The following is a 24,284-nucleotide window of genomic DNA, read 5'->3' on the forward strand; positions in this document are numbered from 1 at the left end:
AAGGACTTCTTCATATATTAAGAAATATTTGTCAAATTTAAATTTCGGCAGGACATTTGAATGAATTCCCACTAAGACAGAGAATAAGGCAAATAAAGTAAAATAAATAAATATGACTATTAGAAATTTTTTAAACACTTTTGTGAAATGCAGTTTTTAGCATAAGGTGTAAATGAATAAAACAAAATAAATACAAGGAAATGAAATGAAATTAAAAACTATTGAATAAAATAAATAAACTTTTGGACATCTTCAGAAATGTTACGGTTACTGTTTTAGCAGGATAATTACTTGGATTCCACACTAAGGGAATACTGCGACTGGCTGGCGACCAGTCCGGGATGTACCCCGCCTCTCGCTCGAAGTCAGCTGGGATAGGCTCCAGCATACCCCCGTCACCCTGCTGAGGATAGAAAATGGATGGATGGGCTAGGGGAATAGGGCAAACAAAATAAGAGAGTCAAATAAGATCCAATATAACAGCTAGATAAAAAATTCTGCCAAAAACATCCAAACGCATGGTTGACAGCTATCATGTATCCCACCAGACATCTTCTGTATTTTCTCATTTATTCCAGATGGAAACGCAATTAGAGTTGGCATAAATTGGGAAATTGCATTTACAGCAGTAACAAATATAAAAAATATACTAAATATATTAAAAAATGTAAGGATCGTTTTGTCCCCCTGTTGTGTAGTACTTACATCTTCATGTTTTTAGTCATTTTGGAGGCTTTAATAATGCTGTTAGGCAGTGCTCCCCAACCTTTTTTGACCCATGGACCAGCTTGTGTTCCCACAAATCTCTCGCGGACCGGGGGGCGGGTTGGGTCGTACATTATTGCATTCTAATTTATCTTAATAAGTCATCAAAACTTACCTTTATGCATTCCCACATAGTATCAGCATTTGACACCAAATATGAGGTGAAAGAAAAATGCTAAAAAAAAAATACAGCAGCCGTAGAGAGAAAGTTGGTGCACGCACAATGGACATGCGTCAAGTGAGACGGATGTAACAGAGAGAATCTGGCCACTTTTCAAAATAAAACATCATGGAAATTATTTTTCCTTTCTGTGCGGCCCGGTACCAAATGACCCACGGCCCGGTACCAAATGACCCACGGCCCGGGGGTTGGGGATCGCTGCTGTAAGGTATTTCAATGAGTCGTTGACCTTTCTCAAATAATCATACAAGCAGTCTTTCTCTTGCTGACATACATCTTTTATTCTCTTCCCCCTCTTGTTGGACACATAGACTATCCCGCAACTCTGCATGGACGCTTAGTGGATGCTTCAAGTTTTTAAATACAGTATGTACACGATTTACTTACAGTAGCACACTTCAATGAAACCAACAAACAAAAAAAGCTTACAAAATAAGATCAAGCAATAATCTTGTTCTTACATTTCAAACATCTGTTTAAATTCCAGTAGTTACTGTACATTTAAATTCACTTGGCAGCAGCATACACTCACATGGGCAAAGAGTCATTACATTTAAAACAACCATATGTAATAATTTGACCCTCAAGGTGAATTAATTAGAATACAATGAATGGCACGCTGACTTATAAGAAGGAGAATAGAGTCTGTGTTATTGCCATGGCAACCATGGGTCACCTACTTTTAGTGCTTTTTAGTATTGGTGGACCAGCCTGGACACCTCTCATGTAGCTAACAATATTCTTCAAATTGTGCATAGAGCTTTGTTGCACACGGAAATGATCTGTTTATTTCAAGACGTGACACAAAAGAACCCCAATGGTGACTTACTATGACTTTAAATATGAATATGAAGTACGGGCTAGTTGTATTGTATTTTTTATTGTGTGCATTTGCCTTAGTGTCTTTCTTCATTGATACATCATTTGCTATTCAGTGATAAAGCCCATACACCAGCACACGGGCACATGCATACATAGACGTTCCCTGAAAAAGAGGGTCTTCTCCAACGTCCTTTCATATATTGTCAATTTTACGCCATGCATCCTTTTAAAGAAGCCTCAAATGTGTTCTTTTTCTTAATGGACAACTTGTTCATTTAGCCTTGCAGTAGCTCACGCGCTCCTGATAAACACAATAATTATACTGTAGTTTGCTATTTACAGTGTGTCTCGATTACATGTTAATATGCCATAGTGTTCGTTCATTCTTTTTTTTTTGTTGTTTTTTTACTGTGCGCTTTCCTTTCTCTGCGCAAACGGGCTTGGAAATAAGTTGTATAAGTTGTAGTAAGCACATCGGTGAAAATAAGCTTCAGCAGCATCATTTTTGGATTTCCTTTCTTCGTTTTGGCACTCGGCGGCTGACTTTTTTAAACAAATCCTATTGATTTGCCTCCCACAAGTAAAAGGACCTAATATTTGTTGCATCATTGTCATTTGTGTGTCTCAGGCTGCGTTCACACTTGTGGTTCGGAACTCTGGCCCAAAAATGTTATTGGTATTTTTGTCCTGGGACAGCTGTGCAGTAATAAACATATGCATAAAGTACGGAATTGACTGGGCAGCTTTTGTGACATAACTCCAATATTCTAAACCTAAATGTGGTCTTCCAAGTTAAATACGTAGGTTATTTTATAACATAGTATAACTGCCTGTTTTATTATGCATATGACAATAAAACTCTTGAATCTTGAATTTTTTATATTCTGCTATGTTTACCTTCTTTCTGTCTTTTGACAGAAAGTGTCTTTTGATTTCCCCAAAAGCTACTTTTAAAGAGCACCATTATCACACACACTTGGAGCGCATTTTCGCTTACGTATTTGTCATTTGTGCCGACTTTTTGCTGTCATTTAAACACGGATTTATGTTGCGTTCACATTTGAGCTCTAGTGAACCAAACCACGCCAGAGTTGACTTGCAAGCAGACCGGGACCCATCTCTCAAGCAGTGTTGTCCACTGGTTTGCGATACGCATACGACTATTTTAAAACCGCATATTTTTCTCTCTGTTTTGGCCTCTCATCCACGCACATGTGGAGGTTTTTGTCCTTAGAAACTGAGCTTTTGGAACACTCCGGCCAGGGTGAAGATTTTTCAAAACTCCGGCTTCAGCGTATTCGTGTGGATGACGAAAATTGAGCTGATGCAACAATTATGTGGTGTTACTTCCACATGAGATAAGTATAATGTAAGTATAAGTATAAGTATAATAATGTGTGCAAAGGCAAACATAACATTGCTGCTTTCAAGCTTTCTGAAATGACTTTCTGTGTGTACAGGAGTAAACGTACGTCTACTTTCGCTTTACACTGCCGAACAAAGGCGCCATTGGACGCTATACTGCTGCTGTTTTTCTCGCCAATCGGCTACAGCACTCTCACCAACGACTGCAATTTGGGACAAGACCCTATCAGACCTCTATCTGGTGGGAAGCACGTCGTTATTTTGGAAGAATGGCGTTGGGGATGTTAGCATGGCAAGAAGCTTGTGATTGCGTTTGACTGAGCTGCTTCGCCCGCACATTGACAGCCTGCCCCTTAGCTATGCTGGCCTTGTTCTGCTAATAAACTAATGTCGTGGAGGCAATTAAACGAGGAAAATTGACCAGACACACAATTATGTCAGCAATGATAGCATCACAGCCGATGGAGTTCTTTCTTGATTGATAAAACGAACTACACTTGACAGCACTGGGGTGATAACCAACATGTGCTACATTTTAATAAAGAACATGTTTTATCCATTTTCAGTTCGATTCGATACATTTTGCTGACAAATGCGAAATAACGCACTGAAAAGTAACACTACTTCGCTAGCAGTCCGCATGTAGCTTCTATTGTACATCGCCATGATACGTCTACGGAAATTACGTCATCGGCGCTTCTGATTGGTCACGATTGCCTTCACAGACCATGGCTGCAGCGCTGCATGGCAGCCAGCGTATGTGCGTTCGTGTGGATAGGGATAGTTTTAAAACATCGCCGCGTTGATAGAGATTTTCTTGAAAATATCCGCATTCGTGTCAGACTTGCAAATTAGACCATGACGCCATCTTACCCTTTTACCCATTAACCGCACCAAACATGACAAGTGTGAACGCACCCTTGGGAGCTGACTCAAACATATTCATACACTTGACATTGCATAATCATCCAAACTCTTCTCTCTCATGCTGTCGTCCAACCTGCCATTGAAAGTGCATGAGGAATAACACACACCTTCAGCTCATTTGTTCCAAATTTCCAAACACACACACACACACACACACACGCACGCACACACACATTCCAAACCAGTGACTACCACATCTTTGTCACTGTTATAAACGTTCACACCCACATTCCTTTTAAGTTTTGATAATTAGAGCATATTTTGTGCACACTTGCGGCTCTAGTAATGGTACTCTCCATTTCCAAAGAAAATGTACTTTGCAGCTGTGAGGCAGTAAAACGCTGATTGGTGACATCATGTGTGTCCGTAGACACGAGCGCCAACAGTAGCCTGAATGATATCAACGACCATACGCTCACGTCAACAGACAGTTACTATGATGAACAAAGGATGTTTGCCTTGGTCTTACTCTACATTCAGCCTAAAGCATCGCTGTATGAGGACGACGTCACAAGAAGCACTATGCAATATTTTCGGCTACTTTGTAATGTGAGACAATTCAGTCGGAAATTGTACAAAAAGTTAAGCACGATGTCAAGTTCAAGATTGGACTCTAATTTTTTGCAGCATGAATGTCTGTGGTGAGACGCTCTAAATGTAAAAATGTTGCGCCATGCCACAAAAATGCCCACTAAGTATGTATGTTATGCCATGAAAACACTATATCTTCTATATTTATTGCCATGAGAATGCTATATCTGGCTTTTTTTGCCCAACAAAAACATTTTCCTCTGCAGTAACCCTTCATATTATCCTCCAAAAAGTGCATAAAACGAAAACATCTCACAAAACAATATTCTGCCCCCACTAAAAGGCCATTTCTATATTCTCCCAATAAATGCGGACAGCTCTCCAAATGTTATGCTTTGCCATGAAGACATTACATTTTGCCCCCCAAAATTATTTGTCTACGCAAAAACAGTATTTGATTTTAACAAACCAAAAAATCTATTTGCTTGGTGAAATGCTATTATTTAAAAAAATGTAACCCCCCAAAATATTTAGTCCTCAAACAACGCCTCATTTTGTCCCCAGAAATGCTACTGTATATCTTGACATAAAATGATAAATTCTGCAAACATTTGGGTTAAAAAATGTTAACTTTGGCCCCAACCAAATCTATATTTTTGTCTATTTGGAAAAAATATATATTATGTTCCAAATATGCACTACATTTACACGCTACAACATATTATTTCCAACTAAAAAACATTTTATTTTAACACAAAATGTTTTGCCAGAAAAAAAGCAAAATTTAGTCCCCCACTAAAACCCTCCAAAGCCTAAATTTTGGTCATAATTCATAAACAATAACAAAAATAATATGCTTTTTGAGTAACCCAAAAAGACATCAGTTTTGCGCAAATGAGAGTGCTTGACTTTTTGTACCAAATCCTCCTAAAACGTTGATGTGCTGAGACTAAGATGATACATGGGAGCACACATTCTGACTACATGTGATGTGAGTGATGTTTGTGTGACCGTCGGGTGGTGACGTGATGGTGCAGCACTGTTTGGGAGATCACATGACCTCGACGGCGAGATGTCAGGACCTCCCGGCGCTGGAGGAGGAAGGAGGCGACGCCGAGCTCCTGTCGCTTTCTCTCTGATCGCTGTCGTCAGAGGACGTCTGTGCGGCCGTCGCGTTACTGCGGGGGTAGGAGGGACACGTTTTGGGGGTGATTTCACCAAATTACGTGTTTAGCATGTACCTGTCTCCACTTTGCGTGATGAGTCTCCTGCAGGTCTCCATCTGGACGTCCAGGCCTCTCTTCATGGAGCACATCTCCATGTACTCGTGCAGATGGCGGTTCATGTCGCTCTTCGCTGTGGCCAACTCCAGCTGGAGGAAACAGTTCATGGATCAGCTGAGCCTGCGCTCTCTGAAATCAACAACCCCTAACGCACTGACAGTATGGATGGCTCCTTTCTAGAAATATGAGTGGTGGCTGTTGTGGTCTGTGGTATACAGGACTATACCAACTTTGGGGCATGGGGGAACGTCCTTATAATGAAATTGGTGTTAAAAAGTGCAAAAAAAATAAAAGCATCCTCATGTTTACTGTACACAGCTCCTCAACTCAATGTACTAACAACGCTTTCTTAATGTGGAATGGTGAAACAGTACCAAACCGTACCTCTTTTTAACCACGTGGTCATACAGTATATGATTAACAAGTAAGTTGCACAACATGTCAGCAACAGAACCAATGTTGTAATGATTGTACGTAGCAAACTGATTAGCTAGCATGAATAGCGCTGATGAGTTCACTGTAAACGACTGTACGTATGTGTTTCAAACCGACAGCTGCTGTACGTAGCAACAATTTAAAGCATGCAGAGGTAGATAAAACAGCCCTAGTATCATGTAAATAAATCATGGAATGAATCTTTTGTTTTCATTATTCTGAATATGTACGCCATTATGTCACCATATAATTTCCGGGAGATTACAGCTAGTTAATGTAGCTCATACAAAGGGTTGGAGGAGGCTTTCCGGGATGCATCGCCCAATTAAAAGTGATTCGTAATTTTATCTTTTACAAAACAGAACGGTAGTAACAGACTTGGAAACATGAACAATTTTCCATACTTGAGTTTCCATTTTCCAGGCTTTTCCAAACCTGGAAATTTATAAAAATCTAATTCCATACTTTTCCACATTTGCATAGGAACCCTTAAGCTTTAGCAGACCACGCCCCAGCGATTATTGGAAACTTGGCAGTTCATTGGAGCATCGAAAATAACGAAGAAACACACTAACCAGAATGCCAAGGCCTAAAAGTTAGTTAACAGGCTACTTCCTGGTTCATGGAGGATGTAAATAACAAAAGAGAGTCTGTCTCACCTCAATCTGGTCAATGGTCTCCTGGTATTCCTTCTCTCTGGACTTGAACAAACACTCTGTGTCATTTATCACTTTCTCCAGACAGTCGTCCTGGTGGAATGAGAAAACCAGATGATCAATACCAGATGATCAATACCGTGTAGTTTGAGGTCAGATTCATTTCGTGTGAAATAGTATAACATTTCTTTCATGTAAGGCGATATGCTCATCAAATAAACGACATACACACGGGACCACAGGGGTCCAACCTTTTTCCACCGAGGGCCGCTATGGGAAAGTCAAAGGATGGGGCAGCCATTTTGATACTTTTTATTTTGTAAAAAGACGTTTTATATTTATTAAAGGTGACAAAGCTTAATGTTATGAACACCTATTACACCTTTTTGCTTGTTCTTTCCATTGTTGCTGTTATTGTTATTTTTGTTTAATTTGTAGAATTGTGCCGTAGGGCAATAAAATACGAGCTGCGGGCCACAGATGGCCCCCGGGTCGTAGTTTGGACACCCCTGCACTACACAGTTCATAAAAACCTTACGCTGAGCTCCTGTTTCACTGGGAGTAGCAACTTGTCACGGCTCCATAGTGACTATAAAATAAAAATCTACACATGGCTTTAAAAATGATGCAGCCAAAAAACAAAATCCCCTCACACATACAACCCAATCTATAAATTGGCACCACAAAAAGCCAGATTTTTAGTCCAACCGAAATACAAATACAATACCAGAACACCATTTTCCCTCCTAAAAACCCACAAAATGCTCAACTTTCCCACTAAAACACAACATTTTGACCTGAAAAAAAATATATTTCGATTTATATTTTATCTGAACAAAAAATATATATTTTCTGCCCAAAAACTTGGCCCAAAAAACACTTAATATACCCACAAAACAAGCAACAACAAAAGCTGTGCTTTGCCCAACAAATAATAAAAAAAAAAATTCCTCCTAAAAAATGTTTAGCACTCCCCAATCGGAAATATCTTGAACACCATAATTCACAAATTTTTATATTTTTGCTCTAAAACATTACATAATGACCCAAAAAATGACACAGCAGAATCTATATTGTGTTTCAAGCATATCCCCTAAAAACACATTTTGCTTTAACACAAAAAGCTTTATATTTTTCCCCACTAAAATGCCCCAAAAACACTTCATGCACCCACCAAAACATCATATTTTGCCCTTAAAACGCTCAGAAGAAATAATCTAGATTTTACCCCCACAAAAAAAGACGTAATAGAAAATAGATAAGATAGAGATGGATAGATAAAAAGACGTGTTATGTGCCACCTCTCCAGGCAGGTGGGTGGGGTCTGGAGGCAGAGTGCATCCTGGGAAGTCCTCCCACAGAAGCAGCGTCTCCTCCGTCTCCTCCCAGGCGAGACTGTCGCAGTCGTCCTCAAACTCACACTCGCGCCTACAGCACATCAATTAACAAAAAGTTCAAATGTGACGTAGGAGAGGTCTCCGAAGTCGCATGACCACTCACAGCTGGTTCAGCATCCTCTGCATCTCCTCATTGATCTGATTGGCTGACGAGCCACCATGCTGCTGCTGCTGCTGCTGCTGCTGCTGGTCCTCCTCCTTCACAATGCCTGCGTCGCTCTCCGAGGTGCTGACCGTTTCGTCGCCCTCGCTGCCGTTTACGGACTGGGGTGTTTGTTTGCGGCGCAGGCTTAAGGACGACTGGTTGTTTGGAACCTGCAAAGATTTGATTTGAACTCGCTGTTCACAAATCAACAACTAAGCGGATAATGCGATCTCCACCTGGTACATCTGGATGACGTCTTCACAGTTCCTTTGCTGGGCGACGTCACAGAGGCGAGCTGTGATGTCGATCCTGCGGCAGATGTCCATGTCCACTTTCATGGCTTTCTCCTGGATCTTGGTGTCCAGGTCCGACAGGTCCTACATGAACCATAGACATAGAGATATAGAGATCGACGCTTGTTTAAATGAGTTATGTGCCCAATGTGAGGGTTCGTGCTGAAACCATAAGCAGAGAACATAATGAGGCTTATACTGCTGCACTCACGTTGCTCATGAGGCCCTTGAAGAGAACCAGCTCGGCCTTCAGCTGCTGAACTCTGAGGGCCAGCTCGTCCTGACACCCTTCACTCTCCTGCAGGTCCTGCATGCACACACACACACATGCGCGCACACACACACACACAAACCCGCATTGTTATAGTCAGAAGTTCACTTTCACCCATCATCTTTCTGCAGAACGCAATGGTAATACAACTTACACCTTTAAAAAAAATGTCTAAAACTACAACTGGCAGAATTTATTTCGGATTTTAAAAACAAGAACTGGATCAAAATTATACATGCAGGCAGCAATAAATACACACATTTGCCTTCAGTAAATGTTTTAGCTGATAGTTTCTCTTTGGGAAGCACAAAAGGAGCACTCATTGAATCGACTAATACTCAGAAAAACCAAGGAACTTCGGGTTTAGTCTTTCAGAGCCATTTCTAAACAACTGCAAAAAGAGTAAGGTAAGGTACATAAACCGAATATTAGTATTGCTTTATATATACAGTACTGTATATTTGAACCTCTATGTACAGTAATCCCTCACCACTTCACGCTTCCAATTTCGCAGCTTCACTCACGGTTTTTCAAAAATATATGAATTTTTTCATGTATTTTGGTGTTGTATTTGTGTGTCTTCTCTTATCGATGGTTTTGTGTGGATTTTCATCTTTTTGGGTGTTGTGGTGAAAACATATACATTGGAAATAACAAGGATACAGCTCACATGGTCAGTGGGTTTGGTAGCCATGACCTCCAGAAGACACGGCGTGAAGGAGATTGATTGACAATGCAGCCAATCAGGACGCAGAAGTCAATGGGCGGTGCAGACAGAGGAGAGAGAATACAGAAAGACACCGCTGCCCGTGCTAAAGCACAGAACTACAACACTCAACTTCCCACATTGCAATTCTTCTTAAAGGGGCCAGGCTCGGCCTGTAACAGCGTTCTGTGAAAAAAAAAACACTCACTAAAAAAAATCCGCGAAACAGCGAGTCAGCGGATGTGAGCACCAATGGAGCGAGGGAACGCTGTATTCCGCACTGGTCACTAGGTGTCACTAACGTTACTGTAATGTTCAGTGAGACACACACACCAGACTAGATCGCCGAAACAACAGACTTTTACTGCAGATTTGAATTATCAGTCAGCATTTGTCAGTTCATGTCTAGAGGGCTCTAATAATGTTAAAAAAACGTGTTTAGAAGGTCGTAAACAGGTAAAAAAATATTCCATTTATAAATAAGGACTCCTACTTCACTAAAATGTACTTATCACAGTCGGGTCTGGAACCAATTAGCCACGATAAATGAGGGATTACTGTATCAATTTGTGTGGATTAGAAATCCCCCAAAATATTTAAAATCTGTGCACACACACAGTTCTTGTGTTTACACAAGTTTCAAAGGTGTAATAATTATACTCAGAAAAATAGAACAGTTCAAATAAATCAATAATATGCTATTAATTCCCATGAGTGTGCGCAAACTTCTGACCGTAACTGTGTATATACAGTATATATATATATATATATATATATATATATATACTGTATATAGACACATTGTATACACAAACAGGAAGCCTGAAAACACACAGTGTGCACACAGGAGCTGCAAGTGCCCACGTATGCGCTCAGACACACGCTGCAAATTCTACATTATGCAAGAGCTTTCAGCAGTAAAAGAAACCGCATGAAAACATTGTAAATACTAAAAGGCATCATCTACTACTTAAGAACAACAGTAATTGTCTTTTAGCGGCGCCCCCTGTTGACTTATTAATGCGTGCCTCCTGCTGATGAGCCGAGAACATTTACATGTACAACCCACTGGGCCTGGGAGGTGTACGTACAATTAGCATAACTAAAATACGTTTTAAACTAAAGGTTTAATGATGGCCACAGTTTGACCCTGGAACAGATTATTTATATTTACCTGGTTTCCTGTGGGAAATTGGAATTGTACTCGACCTTAGAGGTTCCACTAGCTTGATGCTTTATAGGATATCCCACCATATTACCATGACATCGTGTTGCACCCCCACCCCCCATACACACACACACACACACACACACACACAACATGTGTCCAATACAGTATAACATTACCTCCTGCAAGTCTGCAATCTTCTGCTGCAGGTCCATTCTTATTGTGTATTCTTCTTCCCATCTAGAAGTCAAACAGATTCAAAAGGTGAAATGAGGCTAGAAGACGTTACATAAGAATGCGTCTAATAATAAATGGCAATATTATCTATAAATATACTTTACAATCCAAACTATTATTATTATTATACAGGAAGCGGAAATAAAAAAAAAAGTTTCCCCAGTGTGCAGGTATAACGGCTTCCACATTCCTGGGAAGACTTTGTATAAGATTTTGGAGTGTGATGTCGGACCTGGTTATTATGCAAAAGGCTTCTTCCGCACCAAACTCACCCAAACATGCTTTTATAGACCTTGCTTTGTGCGGCGGGAACAGAAAAGGGCCTTCCTCAAACTGCTCCCGCCAAGTTGTAAACATACAGTTGTCCAAAATGCCGCGCTAAGATGACAAATTAAGATTCAGGGGTTGTAGCCAGGCTCATAAATTGTTTGTTTGATTGCAAAGTCAACCACTGCGACGCCATTAATCCTAACTTTTAATACATTTAAAAGCTCAGGCGCCGTCTGCCTCTGTGTGTGTGATTCGCCGTCACACTGCAGAACTGCTGCATCATCTCATTACGGATGCACTTCTTCTTCTTCTTTTTTTTTACATACTGCGACACATGGGCATCTGGAAGTGCATCTCAAACAGTCCAGAAAACAGGAGATGTAACACTTGCAGAATGCAGAGGAGTTTTGCAACCCTTAGTGAGAATGCCCCCACCACACACACACACACACACACACACACACACACACTTCTAGCGGCTTGCAGTGCATGGTGCATTGCAGATATGGAGAGGAGTGACAGAGGAGTAAGGTGTGTTCACTGTGTGTTTGGTTATGTGGTTAAATTTGCCGAAATACTTTGAGACAACAGAAAGCCTTGGGAACATAAACACACTCAAAGAAATCCTCATACTTTAACGTTCTTTTTTTAATATGTCTTTTGGTGGTCTGAACAGAGGTCATAGCTGCTTGAGTTGTGTTGCTAGAAGTCACTTGGGAGAAAAAAGGCTCAGCACGTGAAGGTTATTTGAAGCCGGACAGACATGAGGTCACCCACCCCGTAAGACTCCCATCACACCTCTTCCTATGACATAGAATGCACCAGGCAACGTTAACCGGAGACGGAAAATGTCCCTCCTGACAAGGACATTGTCCAAAAATTCACTGGGTGGTGATTTGATTAGAAAAGTCTAACTGAAAGGACGTTTTGGTCACTTGTATGGCATTCGGGAAAACTGGGAACTCAAACATTCCAGCAAAGAAAAAAAATGTCAGACGACCGCAGTACGGTTTATTATTGGATGGTGGCGAGACGCGGTCGGCCGTCTTGAAATCTTCATCGGGGAAAAAAACTGGCAACTTTGGCTTTTCTGAGCTCAGAGTGCAGTGGAATGCTGTTGGAAGGCACACTTCCTGTCAACTTGGGGCAAACCAAAGTCAAAAAGCAATGGATGCACACACACTGGATGCAGTCATTGAGCGGCCTACATGTCAATCATCAGCACCACTGGAAGGTCATGTTGAGAAACACTAACAGTCAGTTATGCTTATATAATTATTCTATAATTATGTGTGTTTATACAGTATATTGCTTTATATGCTGGGAATTTGGGCCGCACGGTGACCACACAGTCACAGTCAGTAGATCGGGAACACATGGGTTCGATTCTCTGTTGGGCATTTCTGTATGGAGTTTGTATGTTCTCCCCGTGCGTGGGTTTTCTCCGGGTACTCCGGTTTCCTCCCACATCCAAAAACATGCATGTTAGGTTAATTGGCAACTCGAAATTGTCCATAGGTATGAATGTGAGTGTGAATGGTTGTTTGTCTATATGTGCCCTGCGATTGGCTGGCGACCTGTCCAGGGTGTACCCCGCCTCTCGCCCAAAGTCAGCTGGGATAGGCATGGTCCAGCATGCCCCCGTGACCCTAACGAGGAGACGCGGTATAGAAAATGGATTAATGCTGGGAATTGAAACAAATAGTTCAAATGAAATAATGTTAAAAATGATCAAACCTACCAAAAAAGGTCATTTCTGAAATAAAACAGGTAAGAGCTGTTGTCAGCCATGTTTTGGGTTTTTTTTTGTCTTACGTTTTTTACACTTTGAGTTAGAACTTTGTGATATTTCCAAATTCCCAGCTGTCTTGAATGCAGCCTATAGTCTTTGGCTGTTTCAACTTGCGCAGTTCCATGCTAGCTCCATTGCATACTACTGTACTGTACTGTACTGTACTGTCCTGTCCTGTACTGTGCATTCACACCAAGGACTATGGCAAAATACCAAACTATTGCATTTATGACTTTAGGGTATCAAATGGGGTGTCCAATGGCACTTTTCCTAGTCTGAGGTGTGAAATGTCTGACTTGCTAGTTTTCTGCAATGCTGCATTTGAACAGTCAAATAAGAAATGAACCAATCGGCATTCTTACAGAAGACACAGGCTAGTAAGGGGCGGGGATTTGTATGACAACAAAACTGCAAGCGTGTAAACAATGACATCTCCTGAAGGGATTGGCGTGGACGCGGCCCAAAGTAAAAACGCATAAAGAAGAGCATGCTTTTTCCCCCCCAAAAAAATCTGTTGGTTATATGTCACCGGTACACTGCAACAAATTGCTGATTATAATACAATATTACAATATTACAATAAACTATAGGCCACTCGTGGGACCACTCCCCAACAGGCCCAATGCTCTGATGTGACTAATCTTCACATGATTGACCTTCATTCTTTTTTATATATTTAGAAAGCTGTTTATCTAGCGGGTATATTTCTAGCAGCAGCACCTGCCTCTGCGGCTGGAGCGGGTCAGCCTGGGTGGGATTTGTGCTGACTCAGCTAGAGACAGCTGACCTGCAGCTGTGAAAAACAGCTCAATAATGTGTATGAATTCCATTTACCTGCGTTTATACTCATCGCGCTCCCGCTTCACTTTCGCCAGGACGTTGTAGAGCGCTCTGATCTCAGGGGTGATAGTGTCAATCTGGACCCCGACTCCATCCGGGTGAACCCAGGACACCCCCGGGCTGGTGAGACGCTCCGCTCCATACCTGCGAGTGGGGTTGTAGGACCAGATGGTGCCTGGGAGGAAGCGTGGAGCAGACGTGATGGAGCGCCCTGGTCCAGTAGTTCTGGATCCTGGGGAGTCCACAGAGGGTGACGCCTGGCTGATGGCAATAGCTGGGTTACAAGTGGTGTTGGTTTGGGTGGAATTGTCAGGAGCTGGTGCTGGGAGGGAGGATGGGAATAAAGTGGTGGGCCTCCTGGCTGAGTTGTTGGTGTTGTGAAAAGGTAGGGATCCAGGTCTGAGCGGGATGGCCCCGACAAAACCGGTCTGCACTCCAGCCTCTTGGGTGTGCGGCCTGCCCTCGCCGCATCCCTTGTTGGCCTCCAACGCCTGCTGCAGCTGCTTCTCCAAAACCTTATTCCTGCGTTCCAGCTCGTGCACTTTGGCCAGGAAGCACCTAAATCTCAGGTTTAAGGTCTTGAGGACGCTGATGTTGGAGCCCAGGTCGTTTCTGAGAGCCATGGCTGCAGGAGGATGGTGCACCGTGTGGTGGTGGTGGTGGAGGTGGTGTGGGGGGTAGTGGTGGAGGTAAGGGGGGCTCTGTGAGGGGAACTCGGGCCCCGGATGATCAGGCCCTCCTGGCCCGGGGAGATCACCCAGCAGAAAAGACGCCGGATCCGAAGCACCGAAAACGGCGTCCGGGAGGAGGCCCGAGGGGGATTCGAGGGGGTGTCCTGCTGCTTGGCTGGGCTGCGGATGTTGTTGGAGATGCGTGGTGGCCCCCAACAATGGATTCATGCTATGGTATGGAAAACTAAATCGCTGCAGATCTGGCATGAACACGGACGGCAAATGTCTCTCTAATGCAGAATAAAACAATGCAATGTTTACCTTCTTATATAAGGGCCTCTGAATTAAGACTCAAAGCTTTAAGGTCTTAGCTGCAGGATGAGCACGGTAACGGTCCACAAGGAGAGGGAAAAAGCAGCAAAAATAATTCACCAAACGAGCACCGAGAGACGGAGACGAACCACAGCGACACCTCATCCGCGCCTGGGTGGAGGGTTTAGGCAAACAAAGCAGAAGAAAAGCGGATGGATGGAGCATAAATCTGATGTCTCCTCGTCCCTCTAGTTGTGGCAACTAGATGTGACCGCAGGACAAGTGCTGCCAGGCTTACCGTAATGACGCCAGCAGAGGAGCAGCTGCATTGTTAACTCTTTGATTTCCGCACGGCACAAAAGGGAAGTAGAAACGACATATTCTCTAGAATACCAAATTCTTCCATATAGTTGTAGTCATGTGAATAGTCATGTGAATGCTTATGAACTCTACCGAAGAGCTGAAATTACACATCGAGGACAATTACAACGGGTATTAAGGTAATACATCAGCGAGTACAGCAATTGTCAGATGTCATGCAACTACGCTCTCTAGTGGCTGCGGATGGCATAGCAAATGACAGCACAGCAACATGAAGAGCGCGGTGATGCCAAAGTTCTCCAAACTATACACACACTAATAGCGTACTTGTCAACATTTGCATTCTAAAGCAAGGAAAATGTGGAAGAGGGAAATGCTGGTCTTCTACATTAATTTCCTCCAGCACTTTGACCATTTTCACAAGATTTTTTTACACAGTAGTCATTTTTTTTTAGATATAAGCATGCACTTGTGTCCCTTCTTTCAGAAGCACTTTAAATATCAGACCATATCAAATAAAATTGAATAATTTTTTTAACCAAAAAGACACACGAATAAAGGATGCGATATACAATATGAACGCTAAAACATTGACTATTCAAGAGTATGGGAATGTCTTTTTACTTCCCAGACACTGCAGTGGGTAGGTTGTGTTGTGTGACACGTATTTATTTTACTTGTGTTCGTTTGGCACCTTGGGTGAGGTATTTGTATGGATCACTGCACGTGGAAACCTACTTAAACCATCAAAAGGTTGTCTCAGATCAACTTACTACTAGCAAGTCATGTTGCCAGCTTGTTAAACGTCGAAATACTTTGGAAGCAACTGGCCCCCCGGGAAGTAGTTTGCCCACCCCTGGGTTAGCATGTTGGCCACACACGAGATCTGAAACATCTGGGTTTGAATCTCCATTGTTGTCTCCATGTTAGGTTAATTGGCAAATCTAAATTGTCCATAGGTATGAATGTGAGTGTGAATGGTTGTCTATATGTGCCCTGCGATTGGCTGACGACCAGTCCAGGGCGTACCCCACCTCTTGCCCAAAGTCACCTGGGATAGGCTCCAGCAGACCGCAACCCGAGGGAGAATAAGCAGCATAGAAGATGGATGTTTACTAGATTCTTGGTACATAATTGAAGACAGTTTGAGGGCCTGACATCTGCTTCATGATCAACACTATTCAACTACCGTAGTGTGGAATCCCTCATGTGAGGTCTACCCTCATTTGTAAAGTAATACACCATCAACCAGGAAGTGGACGGCCGATTGAATCCATCTGAGTGTGCAGATGTACCTAATGTGCATGAACACCACAGAAAGAGGCTGTGAATCTCACAAAGAGGACTTTAATTTCTCCGCTGACTGCAGCAGTGCAGGACCAGACACTCAACACCTGAACTCCTCACAAGAGCAGAAAAGAACTTCAGACAAGAATTGGTCACTAATTTAAATATTTTGCAATCTTTGGAGAGGTGTGTGTGTGTGTGTGTGTGTGTGTGTGTGGGTGGGGGGTGGGGGGGGGGGGTCTCTCCCCAGGCAGCGGGGTTTGGTAAACAAGGCAGACTTCCACCTGCACACGACAAAACGTCATCGTACAGGTGGAACTCCGACGTGGAGAATGTGGCAAAGTGCAGTGGTGGCGGTTTACTCCTTGGCGGCCATGTGGGCCATCAGGTCGCACACACGGTTGCTGTAGCCGAACTCATTGTCGTACCTGTGCACAAAAAGTCAGTTAGTAAAAAAAGGGGAGATACTAAATTATCCATCAGTGCAAGTCATGCATGCGCACACACACACACACACACACACACACACACACCATGAGACCAGCTTGACAAAGTGGTCGTTGAGGGCGATGCCAGCACCAGCATCAAAGATGGAGGAGTGGTTGTCACCATTGAAGTCTGTGGACACCACCTGCAAGAGGATAGAATGTTAACAAATGTCAATCAAGCGAGGGACCAACTGGCATGACAAGTGCTCACCTGGTGCTCCGTGTATCCCAGAATGCCCTTCATGGGTCCTTCAGAGGCAGCCTTCACCACCTTCTTGATGTCATCGTATTTAGCCTGCACAAAGTAGGTAAACGGCTATTTAACAAACGTGACAATACTGTGGTTTCCTTGCAGCATTTCCACCATGTTTGCAGGCGAGTGCATCACATCAGGGGTTTACGCATAAATTATGCATCTTGATTTTCTCCATATAAGTTTTTAATAACTTGAGAAAGGCTTTTCATGAAAGAAAATAGAAATGTGTAAATCTTTACATGGCAGCAAGTAATATTGGTCAAACTAGTTACCTGCCTAGACGGGCTGCACTCAAATGAAAAAACAGGGAGAGCAAAGTTTGGTGTCCCAGTGATCCGGAAGTTCTACTCTCCTAAAGGGGAGCCACGTTTCCGTCAAGACTACCCCAGGGCAGCTGTGTCTACAGATCTAGACCACCACCACGACGACGACTCCTCCACTTAATTGTGAAACGCTTTGTCTTAAAAAGCACCTTTAAAATGTAATCCATTACTATTAGTGGCAAGCGGGTACAAGAGTTCACAACATGGCAGGAAGCAAAAAGGGTGCAAACTCGTTTCCTGCCTAAACGGCCAGCCAACAAACTGATAGTAAATTGGTGGTGAACTTGAACAAACACTGTATCCACCTATGACAAGTTTTTTGAAATTTTTAGTTCCATGTAAATACAAAGTTCCTGCAAAATGGATGAGCAAGTCCGGCATGTTGCTGTAGCATTTACACAACCCAGTCAGATACTTCCATTTGTGACATCGCTGCCCGTCTAGCATAAAAAAAAGGGGCTCCGTACTGGTGGATAGCGAACGGAATGAGGTCCCTCAGGATGGTAATGTTAGCAGATCAATACACAGTTGAAAAGTAGTAACGCCATCAAACAGGAGTTACAGGTGAAAGCAAAGTGGTTTAGGTCAGAGCCTCAGGTTGTGCTAACTTTACTACCTAAATGGGACCATGTAAAGGGTTCACTCACTGGTTTCTCCAGACGCACGGTCAGGTCGACCACAGACACGTTGGGAGTGGGGACACGGAAGGCCATGCCGGTCAGCTTGCTGTCAAACATGGACACACAAGTGGAGTCAAATCCCATTCTTGGGAACAGCAACAGCTAAAAATGTTGTTTCTTTTTTTGGCACCCACCCGTTGAGCTCGGGGATGACCTTGCCAACAGCTTTGGCGGCGCCGGTCGAAGCGGGGATGATGTTCTGGCTGGCACCGCGGCCGTCCCTCCACAGCTTGCCTGAGGGTCCGTCCACAGTCTTCTGGGTGGCGGTGATGGCGTGAACAGTGCTCTGAGGGGGACAAAAACACCATTTAGCTTTGAGGTTGTGTGGAGGGGATTTTTTTGTGTGTGGTTTTAATCCTCACCATCAAGCCCTCAATAATGCCAAAGTTGTCATGGATGACCTTGGCCAGGGGGGCCAGGCAGTTTGTTGTGCAGGAAGCGTTGCTATGGAGATGGAAAACAACAGATAAGGACTTAAATAGACTTAACACTCACACAAACCAGAAAAGCTATTCCACAGCTGACTTACCTGACGACCTTGAGGGAGTTGTCGTACTTCTCGTGGTTGACCCCCATGACGAACATGGGCGCATCAGCGCTGGGGGCGGAGATGATGACTCTCTTGGCGCCGCCCTTCAGGTGAGCCTGCAGCGTCGGGTATGTTATTTAGTTCATTTAAAAAGAAAAAAGAACGTGCAGTACAGGACAGACTATACATACAGAGGCCTTCTCGATGGTGGTAAAAACACCCGTGGACTCAACTACGTACTGGGCACCAGCATCCCCCCATTTGATGTTGGTAGGGTCCCTCCTGCGCAAGAGAAAAGCCTGTTTGAGCGCCAAAAGGTGAGAAAAATCTACCACCTCCCCACACTCCACGCACTCCTTCACGTAAAGTTTGTCCATGATGTCAAGACAAAACCTCCTTCCTCGTGGACATGATTCCCCCTCGGGCCTGCCCCTAGCTAGATGAGCCCATCCTGTGTATACACCAATCACTTCATGAAGGACAGCTGTGTGAAAGAAAAGGCTTCGCTACACATCTTAAAACATATTTTAAAAAGCCTGGTGTTCTGCAAAATAGTTACAGCTACAGACTTGGGAGCGTTGATCATTGTTTTTCCTTCCCCAACAGGCAATCCTAGCATACTGTTAAAATGCTAGTAATGTAGCTCATAGCTATGCTAGTGATGCTAATGTTTGTGTCCTTAATGTGACGTTGTCGTATGTGATAGACTGCATCTATGACGTTGGACAAGTGCAGAGTTGCAGTGGACAGTACAGTAGTCCACCGTCATGGTTCAAACATCACGGCCGCACTTTATCGCGGTTTTTCAACAATTGAATACGGCCTATTTGAGCAAATTGTACATATTCTTGGCCTAAATTAGGCATAAAATGGCTGAATTAATGAAAATACAAATAGAAGGCATTCCGAAGACGTGACTTGTGTGGGCTTTTAAAAAAAGGAGCAGGCCTGGGATATCGCCTAGCTAGAGTTGACCGTTTAGCAGAGCGTTAGTGATTGGTATGAGTTGCGGCAAACAGCAGCTCCTGTGTCAATGTTCACTGCATGTGTGTTCTCTGCTCCTTAAAGCGATTGAAGTGCATCGTGAGTCTTTCAAACAGCAGCATTCCACACTGGTCACTAGGTATCAGTCACTTTACATTATTGAGACAATAGCCACCACAGGACGTACAGTCGATGTTAATGTGGGTGCCTAAGAGGTCTTATGTATGTTCTAAAAACAATCTACTTTGTGTAGTACAGTCTAAATGCTTAAAAAAAAAAAAAAAAAATATTTAGAAGGTTGTAAACAGTTTTTTGTTCACACTACAAAAATATTCAGTTTATTTAAAAAAAGGACTCCTGCTTTGCGGAAATTCACTTATCACAGCAGTGTCTGGAAGCAATTGACCACGATATAAGAGGGATTGCTGTATGTGAAAAGCCACACATTCTAAAATGTGTGGACAAAGAGCTCCGTAGATTTTGCAACAAAACAGTGTTCCCAGTTACGCATACTAAAAGCACTTCTTTAAAAAAGTGTCCGACTTCCAGCATCAAGGCTAGATTTTGGACAAGGCTAATGTGGGACCTCTGACTCATTTAAGGTAGACGACTCAAACAGGTACAACAGTGGAACCTATCCACTGTAACCTACTTAGTAGGCATATATTTTTTACTGTGTTGTGCATTTCCCCCCTCCCCATTTCAAATTTTAAAAACAGCAGGTCACATGCTGACACCAGCAATACCACTAAACCACCACGAGAGGCCAGCATTTCTTGGCAAACGTCTTTTTTCCCCAAAAACATTTTCAAAGACAACTCTTTTTCATCGTTCTATGACAGCGGTTTTTACATTTTACTTAAAATGTTTTGCCTGTACAGTTAAGATTCAATGATAGCTACAATTTTGCTCTGGAAGAACTACTAATTACTTCCATTAAATTCCTACAAGGGAAGTTAGTTGAAAACGCCACTGTACATTTCCACGCATTTGTACACCCGCCATAGGAACTCACTCATGGAACACGGTGATCTTGTGTCCATCGATGACCAGCTTGTCACCCTCAATCTTGACCTCACCGTGGAAGCGGCCGTGGGTGGAGTCATACTTGAACATGTAGACCTTAAAGCAAAACGAGACTTTAGTCCCTTCATTTTAAACTATGAATCTGAATACAACTCCTGATAGACTGACCATGTACTCCAGGTCAATGAAGGGGTCATTGATGGCCACAACCTCCACCTTCTTGGAGTGGAAAGCAGCTCTGGTCACCAGACGACCAATGCGGCCAAATCTGAAAGGAGATAGTTGTATCATAAAGAGGCTGGCCGCTAGATGGCGACAAAATCACACGGAAGCTCGAGCACAGTTGGGGCGGTCAGTATTATTATTGAAGACTGTAAAGTTTGTGTGTGTCGGGGGACACACTAATTGTCTGGAATCATTTCAGAGTCAATTCTGAGGGGAACAAACATTTCATTTCAACAGCAAAAGGCTAAAGTACAGTGCTTAATACTTACATTTATAAACATAGGCCTGCAGAATTTGCACTAAATTACACAAAACATTTTAACATACATTAACTTAAAAGACTGCTACCTGAATTCAAAATAAATATGATTAATGCATTTTACAATTGTTTAATTCATTTTAAAATTAGGCACATTTTATTTACTTACTGTACTTTATGTATTACATTATTTGGAAGGGCAAGTGCATATTAAGAAAAGTAAGTAAAGTAAAAGTACATTACTGCTGAGGACAAGGGTGGGGAAACCTGTGCCTTATACTGTATGCACATAACGTATAAACATGATAAACATTTGTTGGATTGACTTGCAGGTTCCCCCCTCCTCTGTCATTGAACCACTGACCGTGCAAAGGGAGCAGGGTTTAAAAGGGGAGGAGGGTCAACGTGCAAAACGCCAAAGTCAAACCAAGCTCTAGTGTCGTAACGCTGATGACGACAAGCACTGTTTGATCAGCACGGTTACTTTTTAACCGTGGGGGGGAGGGGGTCAAAATACAAGAGGGGAGGAGAGCGGGCAGATAACCAAGTCAGCCAATAGAAGGTTGAAAATAAGACAGGAAGAAAAACAAATGTCAAAACTGCCTCTTTAGCAACACCATCTACTGAAGGTCAAAGTTCAAATGGGATAGTTAGCTTTAGCAGTGCTGTTATCTTCGTTAGACACAGACACACGGAAGGCCATCACATTAGTGGCAGTAGCGCCATACAAGCACGTTAGACGGGGTTAAAAATAGCTTGACATTTAGGGAGGTTGACTTGCACCACATGGAGCAAAGATGTCATTTAAGAGCGATGTATAAAATAAATAAATCAAAATAGTTTCTTACCCATTGATACCAACTTTCACCATTGTGCCTGAGTTGAGGGAGTCCTCTACGGGAAAGAAATGACAACAAATAAGCACATGCAGTGTTTTCAAATGCTGGAATGAGTTGGAACAAAAAAAAAAAAAAAAATACAATTATGGATTATATCAATTAATTTGATAAAATATGCAAAAATATACTGTAACAATAAAGAAAAATAAATTAACTTTAAAATAAAACAATACAATTAATACAACGTTAATGTAAGCAGTGATCCCCATTTAAGCAGAGCAATTTTAGTGAAACTTTTACACTTCAGGGATGAATTGGTCCACGCAGGTGTTTCCTGATCTAGTTTTGTCATCACACACACAAAAAAACCCAATAAAATCCAAGCAACAAATTGAAGTTACCGTTTGTGAGATGCCTGAATCTGTCTCGCGACTCCTGGTGAGAGTGGGAAAGAGCAAAGTTGAGCAGGCCTTTTTATCATTAACTGGATTGCAAAGCCACGCCCCCTCCACGGCCACGCCCCTTTCTGAATGTCAAGGTCAGCCGGCAACAGAAGCTTCCACATTGTACACACACGCACACACACACACACACACACATATATAATGTCTGCAATGGTTTGGTTTACACCTGGAGGGTCCCTCTATGACCTTCTCAGTAAACGCGCGCACACAGACACTCATGGAGAAGGATCATGTCTCTTTCTGCCTTACAGTGACATTTCATGTCCAAAGACCATGACCCTTCACCTTTCCACTCTATTCGTGAAAGAGTGAGCCTTCACTTCTGCAATTCCCATGCAATGTACAGTACGCACACAAGCAGAGGCCTTCATTGGGTTTAATTATGAATCGATGGCATTTCTGGCGCTCCCGATGGGACGTGTTCCGCACGCTTTGGAATACACGCGAGCATACATGTACTGCAGATATCTGCAAAGTTTTAGACTCATTACACAAATGGTCAATGACTTATGAACAATTAGTTGCTAAGTCCCGGCAAAGACATTTTGCTTGACGAGGGCTGAAGTTTTTCAATCAGTCTCGTTCAAATTTCACACTGTAACTTTAGGGTGTTCATCGAAATCAACAGCAAATCTGGTGCACACCTTTCGAAGATGGACGCGCACGTGTGTGTAAAATGTTAGCGCGATGGGCTGAAAAACATGGCCGCATCCGTGCAGCAACGCAGGTGGAACAACTAATAGTCCTTCAGCCACTGATCATTCGTCTAATGATTATAAAACTGTACAGACATGGGTATTACATGTATGCTGGCATTTATTCGAAGACATTTTGAGCCTAACTGCAAATGTCATTTACCCCACGGGGTGTCCAAAGTTGTTCACGTGACTTTTTTCATAGGCTTATACGACACATCACAAGTCAACATCAGGGTTTCCACACAACATGCAATATATTGACCTTATATTGTGCAGCGCTATCAGCTATATGTTTGCAGACGTGCCAGTGGAGCTAACACAAGCTTGGCTGTGTGCGTGCACGCATGCCTCTTCTCTGCAGCTTAAGGTCAAAGAGGGGAAGTAAAGGTCAGGCTAAGTTTAGACGGCGGCTGACAGAGCAACGCTTTACTTTCAGGACTACAATAAATGCTGCCTCTTGTGTATGAAATGTGTCAAATACCACAGGGAGGGGAGAAGTGATTGTGAGAGTGTTGTGTAGGGAATTAATCAGCGTGTGTTGGTTAATACGACAGTAGAACAGAATAAGTGTGAAGGAACCTTTGAGAACACCATCAGCATATTTTGCCTTTAATGTACTTGACTGATATTTAAATGCATTAATTAAAAAAAACACTTTCGGACATGATTTATGCAACTCGAGAACTTGGGTAGGAAGTCCAGTGAACAGTACATTGGGGCAGAGGCAATGAGCATATGATGGGCGACTGCCATCTAGTGGCACGTAAAATAAAGAAAATAAAAATAATAATACAGTGAATAAGTTTGGTTTATTTACAGAAAAATTAGAAATAATTTT

General features: G+C 42.7%; 2 protein-coding genes across 2 annotated transcripts; both read right to left on the reverse strand.

The window, feature by feature from the left end:
- Nucleotides 1-135: 135 nt before the first annotated feature.
- iffo1b (intermediate filament family orphan 1b) lies at nucleotides 136-15,346 on the reverse strand. The gene is made up of 9 exons (XM_054782709.1): nucleotides 14,079-15,346; nucleotides 11,125-11,185; nucleotides 9,012-9,107; nucleotides 8,744-8,884; nucleotides 8,466-8,677; nucleotides 8,267-8,393; nucleotides 6,969-7,058; nucleotides 5,833-5,963; nucleotides 136-5,769 (listed from the first exon to the last, which is right to left on the reverse strand). Exons 1-9 carry the CDS (start codon nucleotides 15,020-15,022, stop codon nucleotides 5,667-5,669), a joined length of 1,905 nt encoding a protein of 634 aa, XP_054638684.1. The 5' UTR covers nucleotides 15,023-15,346; the 3' UTR covers nucleotides 136-5,666.
- A 1,373-nt stretch (nucleotides 15,347-16,719) lies between these two features.
- Nucleotides 16,720-22,728, reverse strand: gapdh (glyceraldehyde-3-phosphate dehydrogenase). Its single transcript, XM_054781695.1, has 12 exons — nucleotides 22,686-22,728; nucleotides 22,294-22,339; nucleotides 21,130-21,229; nucleotides 20,951-21,057; nucleotides 19,143-19,233; nucleotides 18,952-19,067; nucleotides 18,785-18,866; nucleotides 18,557-18,708; nucleotides 18,390-18,468; nucleotides 17,375-17,458; nucleotides 17,209-17,306; nucleotides 16,720-17,103 (listed from the first exon to the last, which is right to left on the reverse strand). The coding sequence occupies exons 2-12, from the start codon at nucleotides 22,314-22,316 to the stop codon at nucleotides 17,034-17,036; spliced, it is 1,002 nt and encodes a 333-aa protein (XP_054637670.1). The 5' UTR covers nucleotides 22,317-22,339; nucleotides 22,686-22,728; the 3' UTR covers nucleotides 16,720-17,033.
- Nucleotides 22,729-24,284: the final 1,556 nt, after the last annotated feature.

The sequence above is a fragment of the Dunckerocampus dactyliophorus genome, chromosome 7 (genome assembly GCF_027744805.1).
Source record: "Dunckerocampus dactyliophorus isolate RoL2022-P2 chromosome 7, RoL_Ddac_1.1, whole genome shotgun sequence".
Lineage (NCBI taxonomy): Eukaryota > Metazoa > Chordata > Actinopteri > Syngnathiformes > Syngnathidae > Dunckerocampus > Dunckerocampus dactyliophorus.

Coding starts and splice junctions, on each gene's coding strand:
- iffo1b (XM_054782709.1), bottom strand. CDS start 15,022: ATGCCAGATCTGCAGCGATTTAGTTTTCCATACCATAGCATGAATCCA. Junction 11,186..14,078: donor CGCGATGAGTATAAACGCAG/GTAAATGGAATT, acceptor TTTGACTTCTAG/ATGGGAAGAAGAATACACAA. Junction 8,885..9,011: donor TCAAGGGCCTCATGAGCAAC/GTGAGTGCAGCA, acceptor TGGTTCATGTAG/GACCTGTCGGACCTGGACAC.
- gapdh (XM_054781695.1), bottom strand. CDS start 22,316: ATGGTGAAAGTTGGTATCAATGG. Junction 18,867..18,951: donor AACTCCCTCAAGGTCGTCAG/GTAAGTCAGCTG, acceptor CCATCTCCATAG/CAACGCTTCCTGCACAACAA. Junction 17,459..18,389: donor CCGTGCGTCTGGAGAAACCA/GTGAGTGAACCC, acceptor TACTTTGTGCAG/GCTAAATACGATGACATCAA.